The sequence below is a fragment of the Emydura macquarii genome, unplaced genomic scaffold (assembly GCF_026122565.2).
Source record: "Emydura macquarii macquarii isolate MOO-44397 ecotype Brisbane River unplaced genomic scaffold, CSIRO-AGI_Emac_v2 contig_1644, whole genome shotgun sequence".
Classification (NCBI taxonomy): domain Eukaryota; kingdom Metazoa; phylum Chordata; order Testudines; family Chelidae; genus Emydura; species Emydura macquarii.
The window spans coordinates 25,998,829-26,026,488 of record NW_027131781.1 but is presented as its reverse complement, the minus strand read 5'-3'; the positions used below and the strand labels follow the sequence as shown (position 1 = coordinate 26,026,488).

Below are 27,660 nucleotides of genomic sequence, written 5' to 3'. Positions count from 1 at the left end.
TTAAATGTTCACAGTTGTGTGAAGTTATTGGGGGGTGAGGGGGGAGGTCAGTTAATGACAAATGGAATTCAAAAAGCTTTCTAAGATGTTAAAACAAGTTGTCAAAAAATATTCAGTGTAACTATTCTTATCCTGTACTCATTTGTATGTTATAGTATGTTGACAGATATAATTGATAACCTGTTTTGTAATGAAGGCTGTAATACAGTAGTGACTCATTTCTGCAGAGAAGTGGAATAAGAACCAACAGACAAGCTGCAGTTCAACAAAATGAAATTTGTGCTCCCGGTGGGTGTCTTCCCCCTCTCCATACCTTTGTGTATCTTTACTGTCACTTGTACAAGCCATGCTTGGGGAAACTCACCTGCGCACACCCTCATGGTTCTCAATCTTGCTGATGATCTTGATGTTCTTCCCCTTTTCTCCCAGCACTTTCCTGACAGCATGGACATCAGCTGCCTTGCGGATGAAGGAAGCAAACACCATGTCCACATCCTGTGCCACACCAAACTGCAGATCCTGAATGTCCTTCTCAGAGACTGCAGGAAGGTCCACTGCCGCACCAGGCAGATTCACACCCTTCTTGCTACCAAGCATACCACCATTCTCAACTTCAGTGAGAACATAGTCCGCACCTGAATTGGATAAGTTTAAGTCAGTATCTTTTCATAATCTGTTGCTTGCTCCCCCACCACTGCACCATTCCTCTGTACCTCCCACTTCCTACTATCTTTTTTTCTACTGGAGAAGAGCAATTGAATGAGCACTTTCACAGCCAGAGCGGTTTTGCCCAACAGACAGCACAGTTAATTGTCTTGTGCCTTTGCAGCAGACACTCATGTTATTTAGGCACAGGTTGGTAAAGAGCACCTGCACTGGTTTGCTAAATCCTGCCAGTCTAGATTCACCTCTAACCCATCCCTGAACAAGGAAAGATTCGTGTCTAAAAATGAACAGGTGAGCATGATTTCTGAGCAACAGAAATGTAATTTGGTAATTTCTAGACAGGGTGTTCACATGTTCCAGCACAATTACAAGTGTAAGTACCAAGGAAAGAGGGACAGCCCTGGATGACCCATCTCACCAATGTGCACTCTGCCATGAAAGCAAATAGCTAAAAAACTGAAACTTGGGGTACTTCATAGTAAGACTAGCTCAATATTAGTTCATTTCTACAATTCAAGCCTCTTTTACCAGTTTAGACTAACTAGGCATCTAGTCAGAAAATGCAAAGGGTTCTAAGTCTATGGATCACATATGATCTAATTTTACAGACAGGAATTGGCACAGTGCAGCAGGATGGGCAGACAGATTATGAATATACATAAAATCTCCCTACCCCAATTCATATTACTCCCTTTTTAGAAGGGAGAGAGTAATCTTTCTGGTCTAGAGTGCTTTTATACAAAAAAATCAGCAGCTTTGTCCACTCATGCAGATATACTGTGCTACCACCATCTGAAGATTGCAGAGAAGCTATTTGGAGAGCAGACAACAGTTTGCCAGGACGTATAGTTCTCACTATTTGCCAGAGCAGTTCATCTACAGTAACAGCACCGATCAGTATAAAACTTGTAGGGAGGCTTTGAAATTTGTCGAATACCATCAATTTCAGTGTTATATAATAAAGATTTATAGCTCAATGTATAGCATGTTCTCAGATTTGGTGGCAGATATTTTAAATGGTTTGATTTTTTCACTCAATTAGAACATTTCCTACCCATTGGTTTCTGCATAACAGAAAAAAAAAATGGTTACTGTCCTTTTGTAACTGTTTTTCTTTGAGATGTGCTGTTCATGTCCACTTCATGGTGGTGTGCATGGCTGTCAGATTTTTTTGCCTTAGTGGTATCTGTAGGGTCAGCTCTAGCACACCACGCTCGTGCAGTGGTATGAGACACCATCAGCCCTGACCCCCCTCAGTTCCTTCTTGCCATCAACTCCAATGGCAGGGACGGAGGAAGGGTCATGGAATGGACATGAACACATCGTGAACAACCATTAAGAAAGGTTAATAACTGTCCTTCCTTCAAGTGCTTGCTCATATTTATTCCATGTTAGGTGACTCTCAAGCAGTATCCCTGGAAGTGGGCTCGGAGTTTACAGATGTGCCGCTTGTAATACCGCTCTACCAAACCTGGCATCGTCCCGAGCCTGCAGGGTGATAGTGTATGAACTGAAGATCAGGCAGCAGTTCTGCAGATGTCTTGGATCGGCAACTGCACCAGGAAGGCTGCTGCTGGGGCTTGTGCCCTGGGTGAGTGAGCTGTTACAAGCAAGCAAAAGGTGCCTCTGCTAGCAATTGTAATAGAACTTGATGCAAACCGTTATCCCTGAGGAGATCTTCTGGGAGGAGACCAGCAGACCTTTAATCCTTTCTGCCACTGCAACGAAGAGCTGCGTCCACCTTCAGAAGGGTTTAGTCCTCTCAATGTAGAAGGCAAGGCTCGTCTAACATCTAGGGTGCGCAACCTATGCTCCTCACTGAATCTTGTGTGGTTTCGGGAAGAACACAGGCAAGAATATATCCTGGCTACTGTGGAACTGACACCACCTTTGGTAAGAAGGCTGGGTTGGGTTGCAGCTGGACGGTGTCCTTATAGAACAGTGTAAGGCAGTTCTGGGGTGAGTGCTTTGATCTCGGAAACCCTACGTGCTGAAATGCAACTTTTCAGGAGAGGAGTAGGATGCTAATGGCTCAAAGTGGGGCCCTGTGAGCCTTGAAAGGACTAGATTCAGGTCCCAGGGAGGAATTGGATCTGACTTGTGGATAAAGTCTCTCCAGGCCTTTTAAGAACCTGATCATCATGTCATGGGAGAAAACTGATCTACAGTGGACCGGAGGAGAGAAGGCCGAAATAGCCACAAGTTGAACCTTAAGTGACAAGAGGGCTAGGCCCTAATGCTTGATATGCAACAGATAGTCCAGCATGGACTGTATTGAGGTTTGGTGACACTGAAATTTTGGCGGGGCGAGTGGGCAGGGGACAGCTCTGGTTGACTGACCACTGCAGCAGTCCCATGACTGGTTTTTCTATGGAGACAGGTGCTTTTACCTGCCTTGAACAGCCACCAGCGTCGAGGGCTGTTAGGTAGAGGGGTCCCCTTCTGCTCCCAGGAGTCAGGGATGGCTTCCTCTAAGGGCTTGCAGCTCTGGGAGGAGAAGCTGGCTCTAGCCACGCCAAAGCAGGCGATTGGCCCAATATGGGTCCTTTGCCTGACCCTGCCTCCCTATTCCTCTTTGGTGCTGGGGAGCCGCCTCAATTGGCGCACTGCTTCTTTTACTGCTTCTTCAGCACTGGCGAAGGCAAATGGCAGCAAGAAAGGCTCAGTGCCAGCAGAATGCTCTGCATGGATGCTGAAGTATTCAATGCCAAATTCAAGCAGGAAGGTTCTGAGGCTATTCTGAGTGTTGCCTCCATTAACAGGACTTTCAGGCGAATGTCCCTGTCTTTCTTAGTCAGTGGCCTGAAGCCCTTGCAAATCATGCACTTATCCCTCACGTGTTTCCATGAGGATAATTAAGTGGAAAGTGGTTATGGCGAAGTGAACACTGTTTGAAGCTGGGGACCGGGGCATGTCCTGTCCCTGGACCAACATCCCTGACGGGACCACTCTCTTTAACTTACTAAATAAGTATTTACAAGAACTACTGACAACTATCTATGAAAGAACCATTAGGCATTTGTGAACACAAGAGAGAAAGCCATTCCAAAAACAGTCAAGTGGAAAGAAGGAACTGAGAGGGCACAGGGCCTGTGGCACCTCATGTACCACTGCATGAGCACAGGGCTCCAGAGGGTGCTAGAGCTGGCCAAACCAGTAACACTAAGGCAAAAAAAATCAGTTGTGCACGATGGTGCACACACCTAACATGGAATCTACGTGAGCAAGCGCCCGAAGAACTCAGTTAACATGCCTTGGTCTGTGCACTAGCATCCATGGCATGCTAATACTCTTAAGACACTGTTCATGGGATACTCAACCAGTTAGAGGTAGCCAGCTTTCCCCGTAAGAAGTGACAAATTGTCAAGTAGTTCATGACCAAAGTTTGACCTATGCTTTATCAGAGCAGCTAGTAATGAAGGGTTTAGGATAAACACATACAGCCTAGTGAAGCCTGGCTTAAGTCATCACTCAGTTACTGGAATCATGGTTTTAAGGGGAAGGAAGTGGAGCGGGTTTTACTGCATCTTCCCAAGTCAGAAGTCCATCCCTAATGTGTTAGATCAATGAAAATGGGTGGCCAATCACCAGAAAATTACCAAGGTAGTTTGCCTTCATTAGCTAGCTGAGTTTAATGGAATGGGCATTGCAAGCGAAACACCATCACAAGTTAGTACTTAGATATGAAGGGGCAAATCATCATTAGTGCAGGGCTCATGGTATTGGAATCCCTTGATCATTACATACCTTTCTCCTTAACCTGCAGGGAAATGAGGCCATCATCTATATAGATTTTGCTGCCCATGTCTACAACCTTGATGAGGTTCTTGTAATCCAGCCACAGTACATTTTCATCACACTGCTCCATGAAGGCGTTGTCCAAGGTCACTTTGAGAGTTGCGCCCTTCTTAAGTTCCACCTCTGCTGTGCCACTCTGTATGCAAACAAGAGAAACTTTAGTAACAGAATGGCATGTGGGTTGTTGGGATTAGTGTGCAAGTGTTGGTGGTCTGTGATAGATCGGAGGTCAGACCAGATGATCTGGTGGTCCCTTCTGGTTTTAAACTCTATGACTCTAATACCCACTTCTCCCAGGACAGCAGTTGACTTCCAGCCTTATAGGGGCAATCTCTGATTTAAGTATTTCTACACTCAAACCAAGAGGCATCCTGGGCAGCCAACAATGGAAAGGAACAGTCACTGGCTGGCAAGGTTACTTGCCTGCACGTGATGCGTTCCACTGACTATAGCAAGGACATTCTTTATGGTTTCACTCAAGTACAACTGACATTCAGTTCATCCACACTGTTTAACACTCAGTCCCCTGAACCTGAAGTGGCTGAAAATTGTTCAGCTTTGTTTTCATTCAGAGGTTTGTTAACACTAACCCTTGGTTCAGAAGCAGAGCTAGCATTATAGCCACAAGACTATCTAGTTCCTTAGAGGCTTTTTTAAATAGAATGAAAGCTTGAATAATCATAGTTAGTATAGAACAAACTTACTCCCTTGATAAGTCCAGTTCGGATTTCAGGTCCCTTGGTATCCAGGGCAACAGCCACAGGTCTGTAGGTGATGGGATCAGATGCAAAGCTCTCTGTTGCTTCTCGCACATTCCTGATGGTTCCTTCATGGTACTGGGGGGAAGGAAAAAAAATAGTTTTCAGCCCACTTCTCTTCATGTGTTGTTCTGGACACTACGAGCCTAAAATCAAAGGCTGCTGTCCCCTTTTCCCCATGCTCAGCTACTCCATCAGTGCAGAATCTCAGCTTTCAGTTAATTAAGATTACTCATTGTTATGAAGGTCATGTGCATGAACAAGGTCTTACAAGAGTTAATGATCAGTATAGTTGAAGTACAATTCCCTTAGAGTGTTGTACACTCATACCAGCATTTCCCTTCCAGTCAGGAATAAGCTATACTGGTAAGAGGCACATTGGGTTTTTTTGGGGTGTGTTTGTATGTATATATAAACTGTCTGTACTAGCTAGTATAAACACATTGGTAAAAAAAGTCACAGCCCTAAACACAGCTATACTAGTACAAAAACTCTTTAGACCAGCCTAAGTAAATTGAGTTCTGTCCCAAGTATTCAAAGACAGCCAAAACCAATGACAGGCAAGTGCAAGCAGTTCACTTCCCTCTCAGTGGGGCACTACCATGGAAGGCCATTGATGGTTTAAAGCCTCAACATGATTTTGCAGTTAATCATTTTAAAAAGAAGTTTTTATTTTTTTAGCCCGTGGGCTTTACCTTTGGATGCAGTGGAGTGCTCGGCCACCACGAATTGCCAGGGTGAAGAACTAGCACACCCCTCCTCCCAGCAGTGGGAGAGAAAACACAGTCTCCAGTACCAAGAGCCCAAATGGCCTTCTGAGTGCCACCACCCCAGATTGCCTTCTACACCAGCCACAGGCAAAAGATCTGGCGGTTTCCTGCCCATATGTAAGAACCTCCAGCTTTCTCCTGACCATTTCAGTAGTGCTCCAGAACACAGGTCTGAAGAGACAGTGTAGGATGGCACGAAATTGGATACAACACATTGTATTCACTGAATCAAAGCTTCAGGCTGAGTTTGAATTCAGGTCCAGCTTGGCAAAGTACACTGTAGGCCCTACCTAGAGTATTTATTTTGAGGAGGATGTGGGATGTTTCTGTACAACTCTGTTTACCCCATTCATGCTTGTCCTACTTGGTCTGAAGGAATTAACTTCTTTCCAGAGAATCTTGTGCTAATGAGCTGAGGAGTGGTACCTGCTTGTCTGCCAATGGCTAGGACAGTTGTTAAAGACTAATAACTGAATAGGCTGCATCTAGTAGCATAATGGGCTAGGCACAATCTGAGTGAAACAAGTTCCACCCCAAGCTTTCTTCAAGTGGGGGAGGGCTTGAAGGAATGGAAGATCTAGGAGATGGGGGAGGGACCAAAGAACCAAGATGTTAATGTTTAAAACCTGAGAGGAAGAGGGAACAAAGTGGTATGCATTTGGAAGGAGAGGGAACCTTTTGATGAGGGGTATGTCTACACTGCTGGTGGCTGTGGGGATTGATGCAGCAGGATTGCTTGAGCAGGCAATGGAGACCCACACAGTCAATCCCAGAAGTGCTCTACGGCCGATGCAGTAAATCCACTCCCCGCCCCCAGAAAAGAGTAACACTGTGTCAACCGGAAGGCATTTTCGGTCGACTCAGTGGAGTGGAGACGCCACAGTAAGGGAACATTAGTAGGTTGACGGAAGATATGCAAGTTACAGTACATAGCTTGCATATCTCCTGTTGATGACTCCAGCAGCATAGACCAGGCCTAAGAGACCAGCTGAAGGAAGTTGGCTACCAGGATCAGAGAGGAGACTCCACATTCTGTAGAAGCCATAAGCTAGGGGACTCTGAATCCTGAAAGAACACTGCCCAAATCCCAGATAGCACGTAAGTGGTGGAGACTGAGGCAAAGAATTGCATGCAGGTATTTTATTGTTTTGCACAGATCTGTATGTTTTGTTCTGTTTAAAACCAAGAATGAATGATTGTTTTAGAAATACCTTTTTTAAAAAAATATCCATTTGCTTCAACTATCGTGTGTCCCTGAAAGGTTCAACAAGGGTGAAGCTATGGGGAGGGTGTGCTTAAACTACTGGGGGGCCTTGTGGCCTAGGGCAGTGGCCTGCAGGATCCTACTTCTGAGTAGGGGTGTCTAACAGACTCTGTGCTCAGGGAATGAATCTAGAAGCCAAAGGAGACTTTGCCTGAGGTCTACCCAAACCAAATAGGAACTTAAAGTGCTGGGATCCAAATACAGCAGTGAGTTTGACCTATCTAGGCCTACATTAACTTGTTTCCTGGACAGTCTACTGTTTTTAGACCCTAAGAGGGGTAATTTAGGGAGCCCATCTTGTTGCTCAGCTGTTGACAGGATTTTCAAATTAGAATGATGTGCGCTTCCCTTTGAATGTGATATTCATGGACAGAGACTTTTCAAAGTCCAGTTAAGTAACTGCTATTAAAGCAGCAACAGCTTTCAGTGTACCTTACCTGATGTGCAACACATCCCCTATTCAAAAAAAGAGAGCTAAGGTCTAGGAGATTTGCTCAATTTGATACCTCACCCTAAGTTATATCTTCAGCTGCCGACAGAGGTTATACACTAGGCCCAGATTTCCAGAATGATTTACTTGCATACATAATCCGTGCTTGTGTACACAGTTGTGGTAACTGCACATAAAAGTCACATCCCCTTCTCAACAGCTAGATATGAAGCCATAAAATACTTGGCCAGTCCATTCGCTACAGAGCTACTTCTGGGGATGGTTGAAATGGTCAGGAATAACTAAACAAGTGCACCATCTCAGGAACTGCCAAACTAGGAGTCCCAAGACATTCAAGTGTCCAATACAAGATGCTACAGATACAGGATTTCTTGCACCTTCAATAGAAAATTGGTCTATGGCAAAGTTTGTTCCATAAGCCTCAGGCTTATACCCCTATGAAAAATGTATCCTGTCCTATTTAACTGAGTGCCTTTCTCCACATAAGTATCTGTTTTTCATATCCTACTAAGCTCTTGGCCTCAGTTATATTGTAGAAATGCAATCCAGTTAATTATCCATGTGTACACTTCATACAAGAAAAAAAACTTCTTTAACATGACCTTCAGCATCAGTCCAGGTCACTATCTCAAGTGACATTCACTCCACAGATGATCAATATAAAGAACTGTTTGCTCAGCCTGGCCAAACAGCAACACTGGAAAGCTTTTCATGATCAAGGTTATGTAAACCCTGACAGACAGCTGTTCAAGATTGAGTACCTTCTTTCCAGCTGTAATCTGACAGACTATGCTTGAACTAGAAAAAAAATCGATAGATTAACTAGGAGTCTAGTGTCTCCTTTCCACATAAAGGAGGAATTTATTAGGCAGCAAGGGACAGGTTAAATGCATTTGCTCATTAGTTCTAGTTTGTAGCAAGTCTCATGTACAGACAGTTCAGCATCTTTCCAGGTTTTAACACCTCAGGATCTTATAAGCCTCTCATGAGAATTCACAAATATCTACAAGTTTATAGAATCACTGATCTGAAGGCAGGCGGCATTTTATACGATGCTACAATGCCCTTAAACAGAGAACTGGAAATCCCATTATGGATAGGTACAAAAGTAACACTACTAGACAGGAGAAGGAATTATTGCTCACACTAGCTATGCACTCTGGTGCCCCATGCCATTCACATATACACCAAAATAACGGGTTCCATGGGTAGAAGACTGATTTAGTTTCATGATCAAGAAATGAAAGTCATGACTGGCATAGCTCATGCCTCATTGTTTTATCCAAGATGAGGTGTTTTACAGTAATTTAGTCCACAAACACATAGGCCATGCATCTGTCTCATCCCACTTTGACTATTGGGACAATTTGGAATTTTTACAATCTTAACACATGCACCCTTCCCCAGGGAGACCCTATATTGCATTATTTTAGTTTGACTTTAACCTTAAGAGCTAGAAGGAAAGGAGTTTGTTAACTGAAAGTGGTGGACAACTTGAGTTGGCAGAAGTCAACTCATTTGATCACTGTTACAAAAAAAGAGATGTTTCTATCAAGTTTACATGAAGTTCCACGCTCCAGTAGTGGCTTTTATTGGAAGCTGCTAGAAGAAGTCTATTCAACATCCAGTTAAATTTTAGACTTTAACCATCATGCTTCTGCAGTCTGTGGTTTAGTAAAATTGGGATCTGATTTTTGGTCTATTCATTTTTGTTACAGCCACTAGTATGGTTACAGTTTCTTGCACTTTGTGACAGCTTCTGTTCCTCTTGCACAAACAAGCAGATAAGAAAAGTGATGCAAGTTGGGAAGGGTGAGACATTTCATCCTGAAATAGATATGGTAGACAAGCATGGAGAAAGCAAAAGGTTATTAAGTATTCATGCAAAGGTCAATGGCTTCCAGATGAAATAAGAACTAAAATAGAAACATATGCCTTGAAACAAGTCTGCAGAAGATGCAATGAAAGTGCCAGGAAAGTAGCCTCAGTTTTTAGACTAGATGTAGGAATGTAGGCAAATTTAGAAGGCAGCATTCTCCTTAGAGAGTTTAAAACCAAGTTTTCAGGAGTATAAGCCTTGTGAACCTCAGGTTTTGGGAGGAACTCAAATCACACATAAGGTGTCAAGTTGGCACAGGAAAAGAGGTATACAAAATCAGTGAATATTCCCGATAATTTTGGCACCATTAAGTGGAAGAGTCCCTGACACAGCTAAAGGATTGATGTGGGGAGGCATTAAAAGTTGAACAGCCCGTTGTGGCCTGAGGGTGTCAATAAGATTTGCTATACGCAAGATTGGAATCTCTACATTATCCTATACATCCAAGTTAGGACCAGAGCATTCCCAAGGGACAGACACTGTTGAAAGTGCTGAGATTATAAAAGAAGAAAACAAAGTGAAGGAACACTGCACTTGTCATACACATGAGCAGCTTTTGAGGAGCTGTAGTCCAGCCATTGACTACTCTAATGGTTAGATTTTTTCAGTTTTCTTAGGTGTACCTTGTAATCCATAACATTAAAGATCAGCAAGTTTGTGGTTTCTGCAGTGTTTGCATTCATTTTAATGCCCTTTAAAGGTTAGGGGAGGGTGAGAGGTCAAGTTGTTACACAGCCTGAGGTGCTTACTGTCTGTCCTACTGAAACTACCTATAGCTGCCACCCAAACTACAGCCCCTGACATTTTGAAGGCTAAAGGACAGCCAATACAGAGGCCCTGGACAGCACTGTAGGGAAGCCATATTTGGGAAGGGGATCATTTCCACATCTCAGGTCACACCAAGGAATCTAGTCTATTTATAGAAACTCTGAGGGGGCTCACCTGCCACAACAAATGGTTTGCATTTATTATGACCTTATTCCTTGCATAAATCTAACAGTGCTTTCAAATGCCAGAGCACTATCTCCACAGCAGTCAGGGAACATAACTCTGCAAACCAGTGAGCCAAGCAACAGAGACCCAGGACTTATTTGAAGTAGCTAAGAGTTTGCTTCTGAGACAGGGAATTGCACTAGTCAGCTACCTGCACAGCACAAGACAAAAAGCACAAGTTGAATAGCACTTATTTCTGTAGTAGTAAATCAGTGTTCGCTATTAACATGTGAATTGTATTCAGCTAACAAATGGCCGAGACAAAACGGAACTTCATTCCACTTCAGCAGTCCCATATTCGGACTCAGAAGTAGTCAAGTTATCAGAACTCAGCAATCAAAAAAAGCCAAGAGAATGTTAGGAACCACTAGGAAAGGGCTAGATAAGATAACAGGATAATGCCATTATATAAATTCATGGCATACCCACACCTTGAATACTGCATGCAGTTCTGGTCACCCCCATCTAAAAAAAAAAAAATTAGAATTGAAAGATACAGAGAAGGGCAACAAAAATGATTAGGGGTATGGACAGTTTCCACATGAGGAGAGAGTAAGAAGACTGGGAATTTTCAGCTTGGAAAAGAGACAACTAAGGGGCTATGATAGAGGCCTGTAAAAATCATGAATGGTGTAGAGAAAGTGTTATTTACTCCTTAAGGCAACAGAACCAGGGGTCACCTAAAGAAATTAACAGGAAGCAGATTTAGAAACAGATAAGAGGAAGTACTTCACACAAGGCAGTCAACCTGTGGAATTCTTTGCTGGGGATATTGTGAAGGCCAAAACTATAACTGGGTTAAAAAAGAATAGGTAAATTCATAGATAGGTGCATCAATGGCTACTAACCACATTGATCAAGGATGCCATCCCATGCTCTTGTGTCCAAGCCTTCTGAATGCCAGAAGCTGGGAGTGGACAACAAGGGATGATCACTCAATGGTTGCCTGTTGTTCATTCCCTCTGAAGCATCTGGCTCTAGTCACTGTCATGATCACTCAGTACATTCTGGGTTGGTTTTTGTTGGGTTTTTTTTTGGGGGGGGGGGGGGGGCGGGGGGGGGGGGAGCGGGGAGGTCCTACTGAACCTTTCAATCTAAAGGATTTAAAGGGTATATTGTAAAATGAGTCAAAATGATTTAGGTTTTTTTGAATTAAGACTACTCTTAAAAGCCATCAACAACCAAAAGGCAGAGGCCATGCTTCAAGGATCTTGAAGCTGGTCACCTGTATCACAGCTGTGTCAGGTACTGGCAGCAACCTTAGCAGAGTAATGAAATCCAGACTCTTCAGCAAACAGAAAACCTTTTCCAAAGGTCTTACAGGCTAGCATTTGCTAAGACACTTAAGGGATTGCAAGAAAGTTTGCTTATATACACATTCATGCTTTCCTAGTGGCTTTAATTTATGCCTATTAGAAAATATTGCAGTTGAAATAGGTTTATTCAATTTGGCTAGAAAATTCTTTAGAGCAGGGATCTCATCCGCCTGCATATTTAAAGCACCTTCTTTCTTAAGTAAAAAAATTGAGCATAAGAATAAACCCCTCATGATACACTGGTGCTTTATAATAGAAGCTGGGGAAGAATCAGAGATTTAGTAGTTATGTTTAACTGGAAACGTACGCTCATGTGTAGTGAAGATAGGAAAAGATCACCCTAATTTTGTTCTTTTGCTTAGCGAGGCCTCTTTTGACTCTAAAATTACTGATGGCAAGACACCATACCAAATGTCAAAGGATCTTGCACACACTTGGATATAGATGTTCATTTGTCTTTTGGAAGAATGCATTGTTTGTGATTAAGTATCATCTTCCCACCGCCTAAGGCTGGAAGCGTGAAGCAGCACATTCACTTTGGTCCATGTACCTTGCCCTATGAAACCACTATTGCTGAGTAAGACCAACATTTACTGAGACATTCTCTGCCCTTACCTCATGAGTTCCATGAGAGAAGTTGAGACGGGCAACATTCATTCCAGATTTAATCATTTCTTTCAGCGTTTCCACTGAGCGGGAGGCTGGGCCTAGAAGGTTGACAGAAGGAACCACTGTTTTACTATCAATTGAGTAAATTGTTACAGACGTTTAAAAGCAAAGATACAAACCTAGAACAGTTTCTGGTTTTGCTATTTCACAAAGTAGGAAGAGGTGAACCGCATATGCTCGTAGACACTGAACTTGAATATCTATGAAGCAATGTCTCCCCTCTAGCTGGACTTCTGGAAATTGCATACATGCCCTCAAACTAGCTCTAAGGTAGTCTTTGCAGATGTCTCCTCATCTGACTGCAACTAAGGGCTCTTGTAACATACAAATGCAATTCCCAAGTATCAAAAGGATTCCTTCAACCGTGGCTTTATATTACACCCAAGTCTGCTGCATATAGCATTACACTAGATCTTTACTACTGCATTTTCGGTCTGCCAGTTTGGCTCTCATGGGGGAAAGAGGGATAGTGATGCAAAGAAAACTGGCTGCAATAGCTGGAATAGTCTTAATTGGAAAGCATTTTACTTTGTAACAGATTCAGACTTCTAGAGGTCAATTCCCTAGCTGCACACTAAAGCTATGGCTAAACTAGAGAGCTTATAGCAGCACAGCTGCACTGATGCAGCTGCAAGCTCTCTAGTGAAGAGAAGAAACTCTCCACAGACATAGTGCTGTCGACACCAGCACTAAGTTAGGTGCAATTTATGTCGCTCAGCAAGGTGGCTTGTTCACATCCCTGAGCGATATAAGTTATACTGACATAAGTGGTAGTGTAGACATAGCCTGAGACAGACAATTCTCTGCCATCAACAGAAGCTACTCCTATCCATCTCTTACTTTGTGCACAAGTTTGTAATGCAAGCTACTTTAACCATCATTGTGGATGGGGAAGATGGGGGCCCAGAGCAAGAGTTTACTTCTGCTTCAGTCTCCAACGTAGAGGGTTGTGGTTAGTGGCTAATCACAATTTTATATTTTGTAGTAATGGATAGGCTCTCTTACTTCTGAAGCCAGGAGTCAAAGATTTGAGAAAAGGATATGGTTTAATAACCATAAATTCACCCTTGCTCCCCATTTTAGAGAGAGTGAAGTTAAATATTTGCATCTTTGCCATGATTCACTCTACAGATCTTAGAGAACTCTGAAGTCTTTGGTCTGTTCTTAATTTTATATTATTAGGAAATAGCTGCAATTCCCCCTCTTCCCCGCAACATGTTAAGAGCCACCTACCAATAGTGCAGATAATGCCGGTGTTTCGTGCTGTGATCGGCTCAGAATCAATGTCCAGGCGGCACATGTGCTCCAGGAAAGTGTCTGCCATGGCAGCATGTAGCTGTTGGGTCTGGATGAAAGCGTCGTGGTGCTTAGACATGATTGCTAGGATTTTTTACCTAGGAGAGAGGAAAGTTATTTTAGACTAGCACATAAATCTAAATAACCCCATATGTTTAATAAGTCTGACCCTAGTATACTGAAAATTGAGTTGGCTGAGATTTAAAAATAATTTCAATAAGCAACTCGACATGAGTATTTAGCTATCAGCCTATTGTATTTAAGTTGTATACATTCCATTTTTACATCATTTCTTAGTTAATCTTAGTAGATTGATGCTGATAGTTATGGAATCAAACTATTGGTGTGAAGTGCTAATACTAGAAACAAAAGATTGGGAAGAGTGCCTGAAAAATTGCTGGGAGGTGGATACTATGAAGTGAAATACTAATGTCTTCTACAACTAGCTTGTAGTGTCTCCTTGTAGTGATTTTAGAGGGTATTTCTAACTGACAAGTGTATGAATTCACAGACATTATGTAACATCTTCAGGTTTTTTTTTGTTTTTTGAGAGAGAGAAAAGAATTAAGATAGCAGTAACAAATTTAGAATGCATTTCTATAGTCAGGGGTGGACAGCCATTTGTTTTACATCTTAATGAGTTCAGAAACAGATTGGCAAGTTGTTCACTACTGCCGAGGCAACAACCATAAAAGCTACTAGTGTCTCATCCACAAGTTCAATGGATGACTTGCTGCTGATAAGCCAATAAACTGAGCATTTTTCCTCCCCTTCTGATAGCTCTTTACCTATAGCCCTTTTGTTCAAAAAAAGTATCCCTGCAGCAATAGATAACTCAGCATACATGGGCTGTTGCAACACCATCACATTGAGATCCTCAGTTTTGGCCAGCTGCTGGCGCCACAGGAAGTGTGCTACCAAGCACAATCATAGGTGTTGTCACCCGCAGTGCAGAATTCTAGGAATGCTTACACTTGGGACTAAGCGTAGGAACACTTCCTGCAGTTGTGACCAGTTTGAGGATTCAGGCAACAGTAAGACTGACCACTGATGTAGTTTTCCTACACTTGGTCCAAAATACATCCATAATTTGTGCTGCTCCCTCATCCTTACCCCCCCCCCCCAACCTGTTTCCTCTCTCTGCCCTCAAGTAACAGACTGTGTAGTAGCTATATCACAGTGAACATTACTACTATGCCAAAGTTTTGTTACAGGTAAGTTATACATCAAGGTCCAAGTTAAAAGGTTTATTTTTGAGCTGGAGGTCTCTTGTACACCCAAGTGCCTAATCAACATTATGGATTAATCCTGTGGAAAGTTAAAACCAACCCATTAAGCCTGAACAGCTAAATAGGCTTATGTTTAATAAATACTGCACCATGCAGAGAACCTATGCAAAACTTTCCCCCTCATACAAATGAAGGCTAGTGCCATAAAACACCTTCAAACAGAGAGAGTGCCTGAAGGAGACACTACCTGACCATTAGAGTAGCACTGTGAAACTCAAGCAGACAGAATTACACTATGAAATCCGATAAGTTGCCCGATTTTCATCTATTGTTTGGGTCTAGAATAGTAAGTTACACCCACCTCAATTTTGGGGGTGGGGAGGAGGGTGTCTATATGGACATTAGTAATCCCAGAACAGATAAAATCCTTTCTGTAACACCAACTGAGACACAAAGTGTTTAAATTGCTGTCCCTTGGGTCCTAATCAGACAGGTCTGAGAGACCAGCCTTAGTCTGGTTGGTCCAAAGCAAAAGTTCGGTTTACTGCCTCAAGCTGCAAAAGGTAAGCATGAAAGCAATACTTCGACTTTATGTTGGAGCCAAGCTGCATGAAAGGTGCCAGTGAAGGCACTGAACTGAGCAACTTCACTTCGCCTGCCAATAGATATTTCCAGCTGAAATGGTCTTCAGCTCTTTTAATATCTCCCCTCCAGCCTCCCCTCCCCCATTGGTTTAATACGCAGCTAATCAAATTCCTATTAGGACATTTTGATTAAAAAGAAGAGCAGAGTTAACATGGCACACATTTAAATGGGCAAAAAACTGGCTGACTGGCCTCAAAATGTAATTGTAAGAGGGGAATAATCAGTCATCAAGCAGGTGTATTTCTATTGGGGTCCTCTTGCAGGGATCAGTTCTTGCCCTTATGCCATTTAACATTTTTATCAATGGCCTGGAAGCCAACAATATCACTGATAAGGTTTGTGAATGACAAGAACTGGAGGAGTGATAAATAAGGAAGAGGGCAAGTCACTGACTCAGAGCGAACTGAATCACTTGGTAGACCAGATGCAAGCAAACAGTACGCATTTTACTACAGCTAAAATTAAGTGCAATGCATCTAGAAACAAAGAATGCAAAGCAGTGATTCAAAAAAAAATTGGGGGGCCATTGTGGATAATCAGCTGAACATGAGCTCCCCCTCCCAGTGAGAAGTCATGGTCAAGAGCAAGTGAGATTCTGGGACGCATAAACGAAAAGAATCTCAAGTAGGATTAGAAAGGTTATTTTACCTCTCAATTAGGCACTAGTGTGATTGCTGCTGGAATATTGCATCCAGTTCTGGAGCACACAATTCAAGAAGAATGTTGATAATTGAAGAAGGTTCAGAGAAGAGCCAAGAGAACGGTTAAAAGATTAGAAACATGTCATATAGCAATAAACTCTAAGAGTCCAATTTATTTAGCTTAATAAAGAGAAAGTGAAGGGGTGACTTGATTACAGTCTATAAGTACCTACATGGGGAACAAATAGGCTCTAATCTAGCAAAAAAGGTACAATATGGTCTAATGGCTAGAAGCTGAAGCTCAAAAATTCAGATAGAAAAATCCAAATAATTAGCTGTCAAAACCATTTATTAAGGGTTGTGGTGGATTCTCCATCACTGACAATTTTTAAATAAAAATTGAAGGTTTTTAGACGATCTGCTCTAGGAATTATTTGGGGAAGTCCTCTGGCCTGTTATACAGGAAGTCAGACTAGATGATCACAATGGTCCCTTCAGGCCTTGAATCTATGAAACACAATATACACTTAAGACAAAAAAAGCACTGCAGCATGGTACTAGATATAATTTGAGTAATCTGCCACCTTCACCTAGATAAGTAGCCCTTTTGGAATGCAGTCTGACAACATATTTAGCCACTTTGTTTTATAAGATCCACAGTCTGTGGGGCTCACACATCATAGCTTCTGTAGGCTGAACTTACTGCAGATACCAGGGACTCCCTACCTTCCAGCCCAGGAGCTCCTGAGTGCCATTCTCCCATCTTCCTCTCTGGCAGGGACTTCCTGTAACTCCCCTCAATCTTCCTCCTTGACAGTGGCCATGTGCCTCCTACTTATCCCGTAACACCAGGGTCCCCCATTCTCCATCTACTCAGCTCCTATTCCAGGGGATTTGTGTGCCTACGCCAATAGCAGGTTGCCCCATTCCCCCACCATTTTTGTCTGGGACATAGTCATTCAGTGTGTGAACATATCAAACTATTGGGAGGAGGAACAGGAGTATTGTTACGTTAGAAGGCATTAGTAGGTACCATCAACCAGTTTGATCGATACACTATTGCAGAGGTGCTTTTGGCTTTGCTGAAAAATAGCAGGCATTCCCAGTGCTCCCCATTTTACGTCTAAAAAGCCAAGAGTTCTGGCCATTGATGCCAAGAACAGTCCCTGAAACGTTGGAATTGGTTGGATGCAGTGTTCCAGTGTTATTGCATTACATACAGACAAAAAAAAAACCAAGCTGCGTGTAGCATGCTCAACCAAAGAAGCCCATTATGATAATTTAGTCTGACTTTCTGCATAAGACAGGCCTGTCACTGAATTTTGACTACAGTATTAACTCCTGCAGAGCCAGAACAATATTGCTGAATTTGAGACTAAAGTGCTTCACATAATGCTTGTGTGTATCTGAATTCAGAGATTATTCTGAACCACTACCTCTATTAAAATTGCTAAGGGCTGGTCTACACTATGGAGTTTCGTTGACAAAAGTCAGCTTTTTGAGACAACAGTGGTGGTGTGCACACTACAATGCTGCCCCTGAGGGCAAAATTCCCCTGTATTTGGCAACAAAATAAACTGAGTGATAAAGCATCAGTGTAGACAGTGTGTGCTGTAACTGGGCTTCTGGAGCTATCCCACAATGCCCACCCCGATTGCTCTGTTCAGTGTATTGATCTCTGCCACCCTACCCTGCATTCCAGCTGCACAGGCAGGTGCCTGTCCCTTTTCAAAGCCCCAGGAAGTTTTGAAATTGTCAGCTCTCCATGCTGAGCACGCTTACTGCCCAGCTGAGAATGCCGGCTCCTGGCAGCAAATGCCCTCCTGCCTGGACTATGGGGGAGTGTGTGGATCATTTTCCTGGATCTGTGGGGAAATGAGGTTGTGTGAGAACTCCAAGGGAATCAATCCTGCTCTCCTACAGCAGGCAGGATGGGCTGCTACGGGGGGATGAAGAGGGGAAAGACTCCTAATGTTCTGTGCGGAGCCAGGGAGGGAGGACAGTCTCTCACACACACTTCTGTGGGCTTCTGGTGTTTGTGTTCAGCAACGTCAGTTTAGCCTATAGCCACATTTCAACTGCCCTGTCAATCTAGTAGGATGCCCATGGAACAATGGGATTCAGAAGCCATCATGTGATGCTGTGCCTGCCCCATGAGGCATTGCAAACCCTTCCCAAAGCACCCTGCGTGCAGTTGCAGAGTGAGATAGAGGGAGCAGTGCACTGTGGGTAGCTGACAATACAGGAGCTGGTAGTGTGAATGCACTCCACTGATCTAAGGAGCATAGTGAGGACATACAACTGCAATTTAATTACAGTGGTGGCTCTATGCTAGCATAATTTGTGTCAATAAAACTCTGTAGTGTAGACAAGGCCTAAGACTACACACATTCCCAACTTCCCCATCTCACTGGCATTTATAGCAGCATCCAGACTTACCTGACACCAGGCACATTGGGAAAGAGCTGGCAAAACTCACTGTAAAACCAGTACTTAGCATAATATGGCTTGTTAAAGTCAGAGCAATAATCAAATGACAGTGTTAGTTGTACCTATAAGCTATACCAGGGCATTCAGCTTTGTCAGACATTGAGGCTGAGATTTAGAGTCCCAACTGTCAGATATTAAAAGTTTGGATAATATCGAAATAAAATGTAACTTTGAAATTGGCACTATAATGACACCTACAGCCCTTCACAGAAGAGATGTACCTTATGATCCTACTACCACATGTTAAGCATTGATGTTACAGGAGAGCACATGCTATTTAAGAGGCTTCATTCAGGAAGCTTAGCTCCTCCCTTATCCACCATTGCCAGTCAGGCCTTCCAATTTCTCTGCATGTACGTGCAGTTTCTCTCGCAAGGCAGCTCTGACTCACAGCATACTCATTATGAGGCTTCTGAAAACCTCAGGGTACTTTGGCAAGTATTCTCTTCTCCAGCACCACTTGAAGGTGCTGACTCACTGAGGTAGAATGAAGGTACAAGAAAATCTACCCATATGAGAAGCATGGCAAAGTTATATTAAGCAATGTACGCTGGAACAGTCATGTACCTTAATGTTTCTCAGCAGTGTGAAGAGATAGTACAGCTCTTTCATATCAACTACTTTCTCCCCACTCTTATGCAAGAGTTTTCTAACTGAATATTAAAGTGGTTTCCTGGAAAGATGGATTTCACCCATGAACACCAGATGTCAGACTTCCAGATCCCGCAACAGATTAGGCTGTGTCTGGTCCTCTGAAGAAAGTTTGAATTGAGTTATTTTCTACTGGTTGGCCCAACTTGAGAATAGGAAATAACTTGGGGGGGGGGGGGGGGGGGGGGGGGGAGAGGGGAGGGAGGAGAGGGAAGGGAGCCACAATTCTTAGATCTTACTAAGAAAAAAAACTTGATTTTGCAGAAGGGGAGCAGTTAAGACTCAGCTGGGTTAACGTTAGTTCATTCTCAAGTGTCATCCCTCATATCCAGCCATTATATCCTAGATTTCAGTTGCAAACCTCAGAAGAGTTCAGGCAAAACCTTTGTTATTTAGTAGCACCTTGTATAGTCTTCGCTAAACGCATTAGAGAGCAGTATAATGCAGATTCTCCTAAATGAATGAGAAGGAACTGTAGCAATATAAATTCTCCCCATGCCCACTGACACCAATAAGTCAAAATATGCAGCATGCACCATTTAAATGCAAGACACTTTTGGAAACAATATGAAGCATCTCATCTCCTCAATTTGTTCTGTACAAGGGATGAGCCATTCAGATGGAAACTAACAGTCCAGCAGCTACCAGGCTATAATGAGTCACAAGCTTTTCCAAAAAAGGTTTTTTTTTTTAAATGCAGCCAGCACCTCATGGAAAAACCCTAAGAGTCATTTGCAAACTACTCTAATTTAAGTTTTTGTATTCTCACCACATAATGAGTGTGAAATATTACTGCTTTTTAAAAGAAGAGTTTCATTTGAAGTCAGAATCCTGTTTGTCACAATATTTTCCAACGCAACCCAAAGGTCAGAGAAATAGTGATTACAGGCATTGCATTATGACCTTGACTTTTCTGGGGTGGGGAAGTTGGAAGGGGAAAGAAAAGCACCTGCAAGAACATAGAAACAGTTTTCATTCATGTAGATAGTTTGCAATATCGTGCCCTATGTTTTTACGCTCTCCTACTTGTACTTACAATGCTTTATTGTGAAGCATTCATTGAACACTGCTGCAGGTCAAGATTTGGAGATTTGAGTGATATGTTTCGCATTTCACATTACTTCAGAAATTTTTGCCAGATGCCTATGTGCATAGCTACCTCAAGGCAATGAGCACCTTATACGAGAGTGGGAATAAATCAGATTCATTTCATTAGGACACACAACTAGTAAATCCCCATTTCATTATAAAGTCTAGCCTCACATGTCTGGCAAGATGCACTTACCCATGTGAACTGGCCTGTAGTGTTTGTTCAGAATGAATATGGATAGGAAGGGGTACAGGAGGACAGCCACTATTCAGCACTGGAAGAGCTTAGACCAATTTCTTGCAACAGAAGGAAGTCCTTTTGCTTCTCTCCAAGTCATTACTACTAGTCTTGATCCATCACATTACTCCTCAGCTAGCTAACTCTCAAGATGCAGAAGTAGAAGGTAGGAACAAGGGATGAGGGAAATCAAACATATAGCTGCACACAAAAGTAAGAGATCAAGCAGATATTGATTTTATATAAGAGGGAAATCATCCTTGGCATTAGGGCACAATGACATGCAAGAATACAGCAACAAACACTCCCCTCTGAAGACCACAACTAAGGAAGTTCAGTTAGGCCAGGAGTAAAGTACAATAGGAGGAATCATCTTGTTTGAAGCTAGTCAAGTGCATGCCAATCCACACTGTGGCTTGCCAGCAAGACTTAAGTCATTGGATCCAGGATCAGAGAACATCTCCTCTCCAGCAAGGTGGGAGACCATTTTGTGAAAACACACACCTCAAAAATATATCAGCCCATTCAGCACACACCAATTGGTTAATCCCCTGATTAAGTCTTCATGGTCTCTTCTCATAATACAGCTGTTGAGATAGTAGTAAAGGGAAGTTGAGACTATCTAGAAGTTTGCATTTAGTTAATCTCACCTAAATTTTTAACTCACAGATGCTTTCCCACAGCATGAAAACACAGAAGGAAGTGTAGACATAGCCTCATTTCTTTTTCCTAGTTAATAAATCCTTAAATAATTATAAGACTGGCTACCAGCACTGTCTTTGGTGTGAGATCTAAGGTACCAACTGATCTGGCTAAATGACTGGTCTCTTGGTAATGGGAGCAACCTGAATATTTTGTCATCGTCAGTGTAAGTGATCATTTATCACTAAATCCAGCTTGCCTGGGTTGCAAGATAGACTGGAGTACCCAAGGCCACTGTCTGACTCTATGGCAAGACTCTTTCCATGATTCAGTTCACATTTGTTGCTGAGTTGGTGAAATCTAATAGAACATGCTAGCAATTTGGGTTGTCTGTCCTACTTTTTGACAGTCTACCCCGAGGTTGGCACTCAGTGATGAATTACTCCAGAGATCATGACAAATACTGTGGCTTATCCAGGACCAGCTAGCAATTTGTTTCATCCAATTGATTCAGAACACCTTTCACAACTATGATCAAATTGCAGACTCTTTAAACCTGTATCTTTAGAGACAGGCATTCAGCCTGCAGCTTTGTGATGCTAATGTTTCTCTGCTTTTCAGAGCACAAATAACTAGATTGGAACAGTAAGGTGGGAGGACCATACTGGTGCTGTTCGCGTGACATCAGCACTTTTCCTGGATGAGAATGTATTAACTGTCAGATAAACAGGATCAAACTCAATCTGCCCCTCTGAGGCCCAACTCATAGGACAAGCTTAAAATGGAGCTCACTACAGGTTTGATTAATGAGTTAGATTGATGCTAACAAGACCATATAACTCATCCAAAAAAGAACCAGTGGTCCTGGTGCAGGTATAGCATGCCAGCCACACTTATCTGTATTGTATGTGCTATCAAAGCAACTAGAGTTGAACAGACTTTCAGAAAATCCTAGAGTCCACTCTATGCTATCAGCAAACAAAGTGACAGTTTTCAAAAGAAAACAAGCAAGATTCATTGGTAGAGTGAAGATCTGAGCCCTAGCTGGATTTATAGATACTTCAGTTGTGTGCTGTTCTGAATGCACCTTCTCTCCCATATAAAACATTTCTGCACACATCAATCAGTAGTGGCTGTTAGCTGCTACTGCAGTCCTATTTTTTTCTACGTGCTACCCATCACAACACACTGCAGCTAAACTCAGCTGCTTTTCCAAAGGAGGTGGGACTACATAGCCTCTCCTAGAAATAGGAACAGACAGCTGTCCAAAGCCAGAGGATAGGAAAGAGGACTCCCACGTGGTTTGTCCTGATCTCACATCCCTACAGCTTTAGCAAAATGGATTCAGCTTTGGATTTTACATAATCAAGATGGCCCTCTTTCCTACCCTACCAGAAGCAGCAAGGTCTTAGTCATATACTAAATAGGTAATCCAAATTCTAAGTTTTACCCAGGAGTGGAGGCACATAGATGTAGCCTTACTACATTCTTATGTTAGACTGCTTCAACCCTACAGTCAATGCAACAGCATAAACTGACTGCCTTATTTATTACCAGGTTTTCATCAGCATCTGTAGACGTTTCATCTCTAGAAAATCCAGAATGGTCTTTTTAGACATAAAACATTCAGCCCCAAGTATCTTATGATTTCACAGTATGTTTTCTTCTCTGCTAGAAGAACTTGAGTTTGTTGCAGTTATCTAGCCACAACAGAAGAGTGGGGAGTGAGAACTAGCTATGTGACCCTCAAGATGTATTATGCCTCCACCCCCACTTCTGTTCTCAAAACATGTTAGAACCTTTCCAATTTTCTATTGAGTGATTATTTGAATAACCCTATTATGGCTCAGAATTTATTTTGGGAGAAGGGTTAGAGGAACAGGAAGAAAGGAGGAGAGTGGCTAGGTCTATTTATAGGCTCTTGATTTCAAGAGGCTAACTGCACTTCAGTTTTCCTTGATATATGGGTGTAGGAAACCAGATACAAGTCTAACATTCTTGAAGTCAGATGAAGTTATAATTTTTCTGCTATGTTTCAGTAACACAAAAAGATAGGGCTGCAGATTACAGGAGCCATTTCAGGGATGAGTGTGTTGTATAGAGCTTTGAATCTGTTAAGTAATGCAATCACAGCAGTGTTTTGGGTTACACTGCTCCATCCTCAAGTAGCTGGGATGCCAGAGACATGATCATTTAAAAAGATCTACTCTATTTTTATTAATCTGAGATGACAGCAATAAAGTTTTCACTGGTTAGTAACAAAGCACCATTCATGCAAATCTGACTCTAAAAAGAGGGATTTAAACATGCTTCAAAGGTTTTTACATTCTTTAGTGAAGTACAAAGGACTACCAAAAAAATCCATTGAACATAATTTACACAGACATAACACAGGAAAAAAAACAGGAGACATACAGAAGGGGCCTTCGCTTGCCTGTGCAATGAAGAGATGACTCAATCATTAACAAATCTGAGCCATATACTGAACTAAATTAGCATCATTTAGGATATTGCCAGAGCAACTGGGTAAGGGAGGGGAAGGTGGTGAATAGCCTTTTCCATTGACTCAACCCCTACTCCCAGTTTGATTCTGACTCACACCTTAGAAACACTAAACTGAAATACCTCGCAACTCTGAACGCAAGCGTCTTTCTGCAAATTCTACTGCATGCAACTGCAGCCAAAAATAAGTATACTTTGCTTAATCACTTCCCCCATTTAGTAGCTCAGTCACTTCACTGCCACATCAACCCAGTTTAACTACTCCTCTTTCCCCTCTTACACTGCAAAAAGTGTGGTTATTGATAGCCATCTTCAGTTAGAACTACACATTTCTAGCTGAAGCCATGGTTCTAAAGGTAGTGTATCAAAAAGCATGTATCTGAACTAAACCGAGATTTGTTTTCCAGAAGTTTTTGGTATTAATCTGAAACAAATCAGGAAGTATAGAAGCAGGCAATACACAGTACAGTATTCTAGCTAATTCTACTTTACAGGCATAGTTACAAAGCTCAGCATCCATCAATAGAGTAATAGTTTCCAATTTACCAACACTGGAATCCTGTTTAAAGAATGCCATTAGCTGGGGTATATTTAATGTCCTCTTTTGCATGTTCAGTTTACTTTCACACATCTCCCACCGAAACACCTGATATTAAGATGAAGAGTGGAGAATTCAGCCTAGAGCAACAATTTAAGTAGTGTTATTTGTCCAGGGTTACAATAACCCTCTTCCAACTTTCTTTTCCTACACTATACAGCACCTGATACACTGCAGCTCTATGCTGTAGCCCATGAGATCAACACCTCTGAGGCCGCAGTGTCACAGCCAACCACAAGGGGTTGTGACAGCAGTGCTATCTGCACTCCTACCCACATCTGTCAGAACTAGGCTGGGCCAATAGACCCCATTGGGGGTGGGAGGTTTAGCCTTTGCCATTTTTACAACTGTATGCATAACTAATCTGCTGAGTGGAGGACCAGTTTTGTTTCACATATAGTCACAGGATACCATCATTTATGGGACATTTGTGGGAAAACTAGTGTTTCAGTCCTGCCTGTGCAAGCGAAAGTTGGAATAGACTAGCATCTCTAATGATGGACTTCTATTATCCTTTTACCCTGACCTTATAGCTTTAGCTTAGTAGCAGTATGTTTTATAGAGATCCTCCCTTGCAACTACACAAAATGGCATCAGTTCCAAAATGCAGATCATTACAGGACTGCAGTAGCTGGAACAGCCCTTTCTATTGGCAATCAGATCACATTTGACCAGACTTAGTATGCACTGCAACATGATCCCTGCCTCACAAGGCTAACCAGTACTATGCAAGATCCACTCAAAGGCTGACCCCTAAGGAGCGCTAACTAGTTTAACAGCATACTGTAGGATGAGGGTATCTCAAACAAAGGAAGAAGGGACAAGAGGAAGAATAAGCTTCAAGATGTTTTAACTCAAAGTTTAACAGGTATTTAATTGTCTAGCTTTCTATTTTTGCAAGAAGTCTTAGTCTGTCCTTTCCTCCTCTACTACACATGTAACCATTTGTGCGACGTGAACGTCGCCCCTGGTGCGGATGTCCCTGCAACACTGAAGCAGACAGAGGGTGAAAAGGCTCGAGTCTCACCAGCGCCTTTAGGAGCAGCACTGCGTTTCCTACGGGCCGGGTTTTTAAGAACGACGTCAAGCCGGAACCGCACCGATCAAACCCTGGGCAATGCCGGCAGCCTGCTCTAAGGCAGGCACGGGCGCACAGCGGAAGTGGTGCCTGGCCAGCCCCGTGACGCAGCGCTTTGTCCTGCCCGTGCTCGTGATGCGAGCGTGCTGCGCTCTCCGGGGCAGCGGGCGCGCCCCCCTCGGCCCACCCTGAGCAGCACCAGCGGGCCGGCACCGTCGGCAGCGGGCGCGCGGAGGCTCCAGCGCCAGGGCGGCTGCCCACGTGCTCCCGATGTGGGGCAGCTGCAGCGCGCGCCAGTTCGACCCGCCCGCGCGATGCCCGGAGGCAGGGGCGGGTTTCGGTGCCGCTCCGCGCATCCCCCGACCCGCCGGCAGTGCGGCCCCTCCGGCCTCGCCAGAGCCCGGCACCCAGGCCCCAGCAGGGGCCGGGTCGGCATCCCGGGGCCCCTCCCCCGCTCTCCTCAGCGCGGGGACCGGGGAGGCGCCTCAGGAAGGAGCCGCTCCGCCCCGGACAGCGGCGGCACCTGCACCTCAGTAGCCGCCCGCGGGGTCGCTGCTCCCCGTTACCTGCTCCTCCCCACGTCCGTTCTCTCCGAGAGCCTCAGCTTCTCTGCCGGCTGCGCTGCTCCGCCCCGCCCCTTCAAGGTGATCCCGACCGATCCCGGCCGCCCTGCGGATCCCTCCGCCGCTCGCGTGGGGAGGCGGGGCGGCCGGACTCTTTTCACCAGCGGAGGCACAAGCTGCGGTGGTGGAGGTAGTTCGACACCACGCGGCTAGCCGGCCAATGGGGAGGCGTTCGAGGCATTCGCCACGCAGCCCGTGAGTGACAGGGGCAGCGGCGGCTGCAATTAAAGGGGCCGCACTCATTATACCCTATTATCCCCCAAGCAGCAGTAGCATCTCTTAAAGGGGCCGTCCACGCATCCCCTTACCCCCTTTGCAACAGGAGCTCTTAAGGGGACTGCAGCCCTTACCTCCCATGCTGTAACATCGTCGCACCCCACGCAGCAGCAGCAGCAAGAGCTCTTATCACAGGGGTAAGAGAGAGCTCAGCCTAGGACACTGCACTCACTGTCCCATGGCCTGGGGCTCCCCATAGCGTGGGTGACCCACTGATCACCGTTTGGGATGGGAACCAGTTACCATACCCCTAAGGCCTGGCTGGGATGATTTAGTTGGGGTTGGTCCTGCTTCAAGCAGGGGGTTGGACTAGATACCTCCCGAGGTCCCTTCCAACCCTCATCTTCTATTATTCTATGCTACTATTGCCTCATTGCCCATGCTGCTGCAATGCGTCTTAATGGGACAGCAACAGCATCCCATTGCCCATCCCCCATGTGCCTGCTCAGAGGCCAGGCTGTCCTGCATCCCAGCTGGAAGCCTCTCCTGCTGAATACCTCCTGCCCCTCCCCCTGTCTTTCAGGGGGCCCTGGCTGGAAACCATTTACAAAGATCTTTCTGTTTCCCATTGTTGCTTTTCACCAGTTGTGTATTTTCCCTTCCCTTTTTTTTTAATGAGTGTTCCCAGGGAGCTTATTGTTAGCTCCAAATTACAATCGAGATCCCAGCTGGAAAGCTGCCAGCTAAAGAATGGATCAAGTGACAAAGGAAGGAGAGAGCGAGCAGAACCTGAGCAAGACAAACAACTGCTTGAGGCCCCAGTGCATGGCTAGATTCCCGCTTCAGAGGCGGTTAAAGCAGGGCTCCAAAGAGTCAGGAAGCTGCTGAGCCAAAAGCTGCTATTGAGGGTTCCCCAAAGACTAAATAGTGGGGAATTGGGCTCTGGATTGCTCAGATTACCATGGAGCCCCCAAAAGCATCCCATAACCCAGTTTCCCCTTGTCCTAGGAGCTTGGGGTCCTGCAAGGGGATGAGGTTAGCTCTGATAATGGCTGGTATCAGCAAGAATGTGTCTGACCAGCAGACTCAAAGATGAGTTTGCAGTGATGGAGTATGCAGCAGTAGCAGCAGCTTGTGACTCATATGCTCTGCTTTTAA

The 27,660-nt window shown here is 43.9% G+C and overlaps 1 protein-coding gene across 3 annotated transcripts in view; it reads right to left on the bottom strand.

Annotated features, from left to right (window-relative positions):
• The window catches only part of PKM (pyruvate kinase M1/2), a 40,590-nt gene extending 14,237 nt beyond the window's left edge, over positions 1 to 26,353 (bottom strand). For 2 of the 3 annotated variants that reach the window (XM_067555990.1, XM_067555988.1), the window contains exons 1-6: positions 26,230 to 26,353; positions 13,798 to 13,958; positions 12,511 to 12,602; positions 5,169 to 5,300; positions 4,414 to 4,600; positions 365 to 635 (exon numbers count right to left, since the gene is read on the bottom strand). In XM_067555990.1, coding sequence (XP_067412091.1) covers positions 365 to 635; positions 4,414 to 4,600; positions 5,169 to 5,300; positions 12,511 to 12,602; positions 13,798 to 13,939 — 824 coding nt within the window. In that variant the 5' untranslated portion in view covers positions 13,940 to 13,958; positions 26,230 to 26,353. Of the gene's footprint in view, positions 1 to 364; positions 636 to 4,413; positions 4,601 to 5,168; positions 5,301 to 12,510; positions 12,603 to 13,797; positions 13,959 to 25,612; positions 25,637 to 26,229 lie in introns of those variants that run through there. The other variant, XM_067555989.1, reaches the window with a different exon arrangement.
• Between the last annotated feature and the right edge of the window lie 1,307 nt (positions 26,354 to 27,660).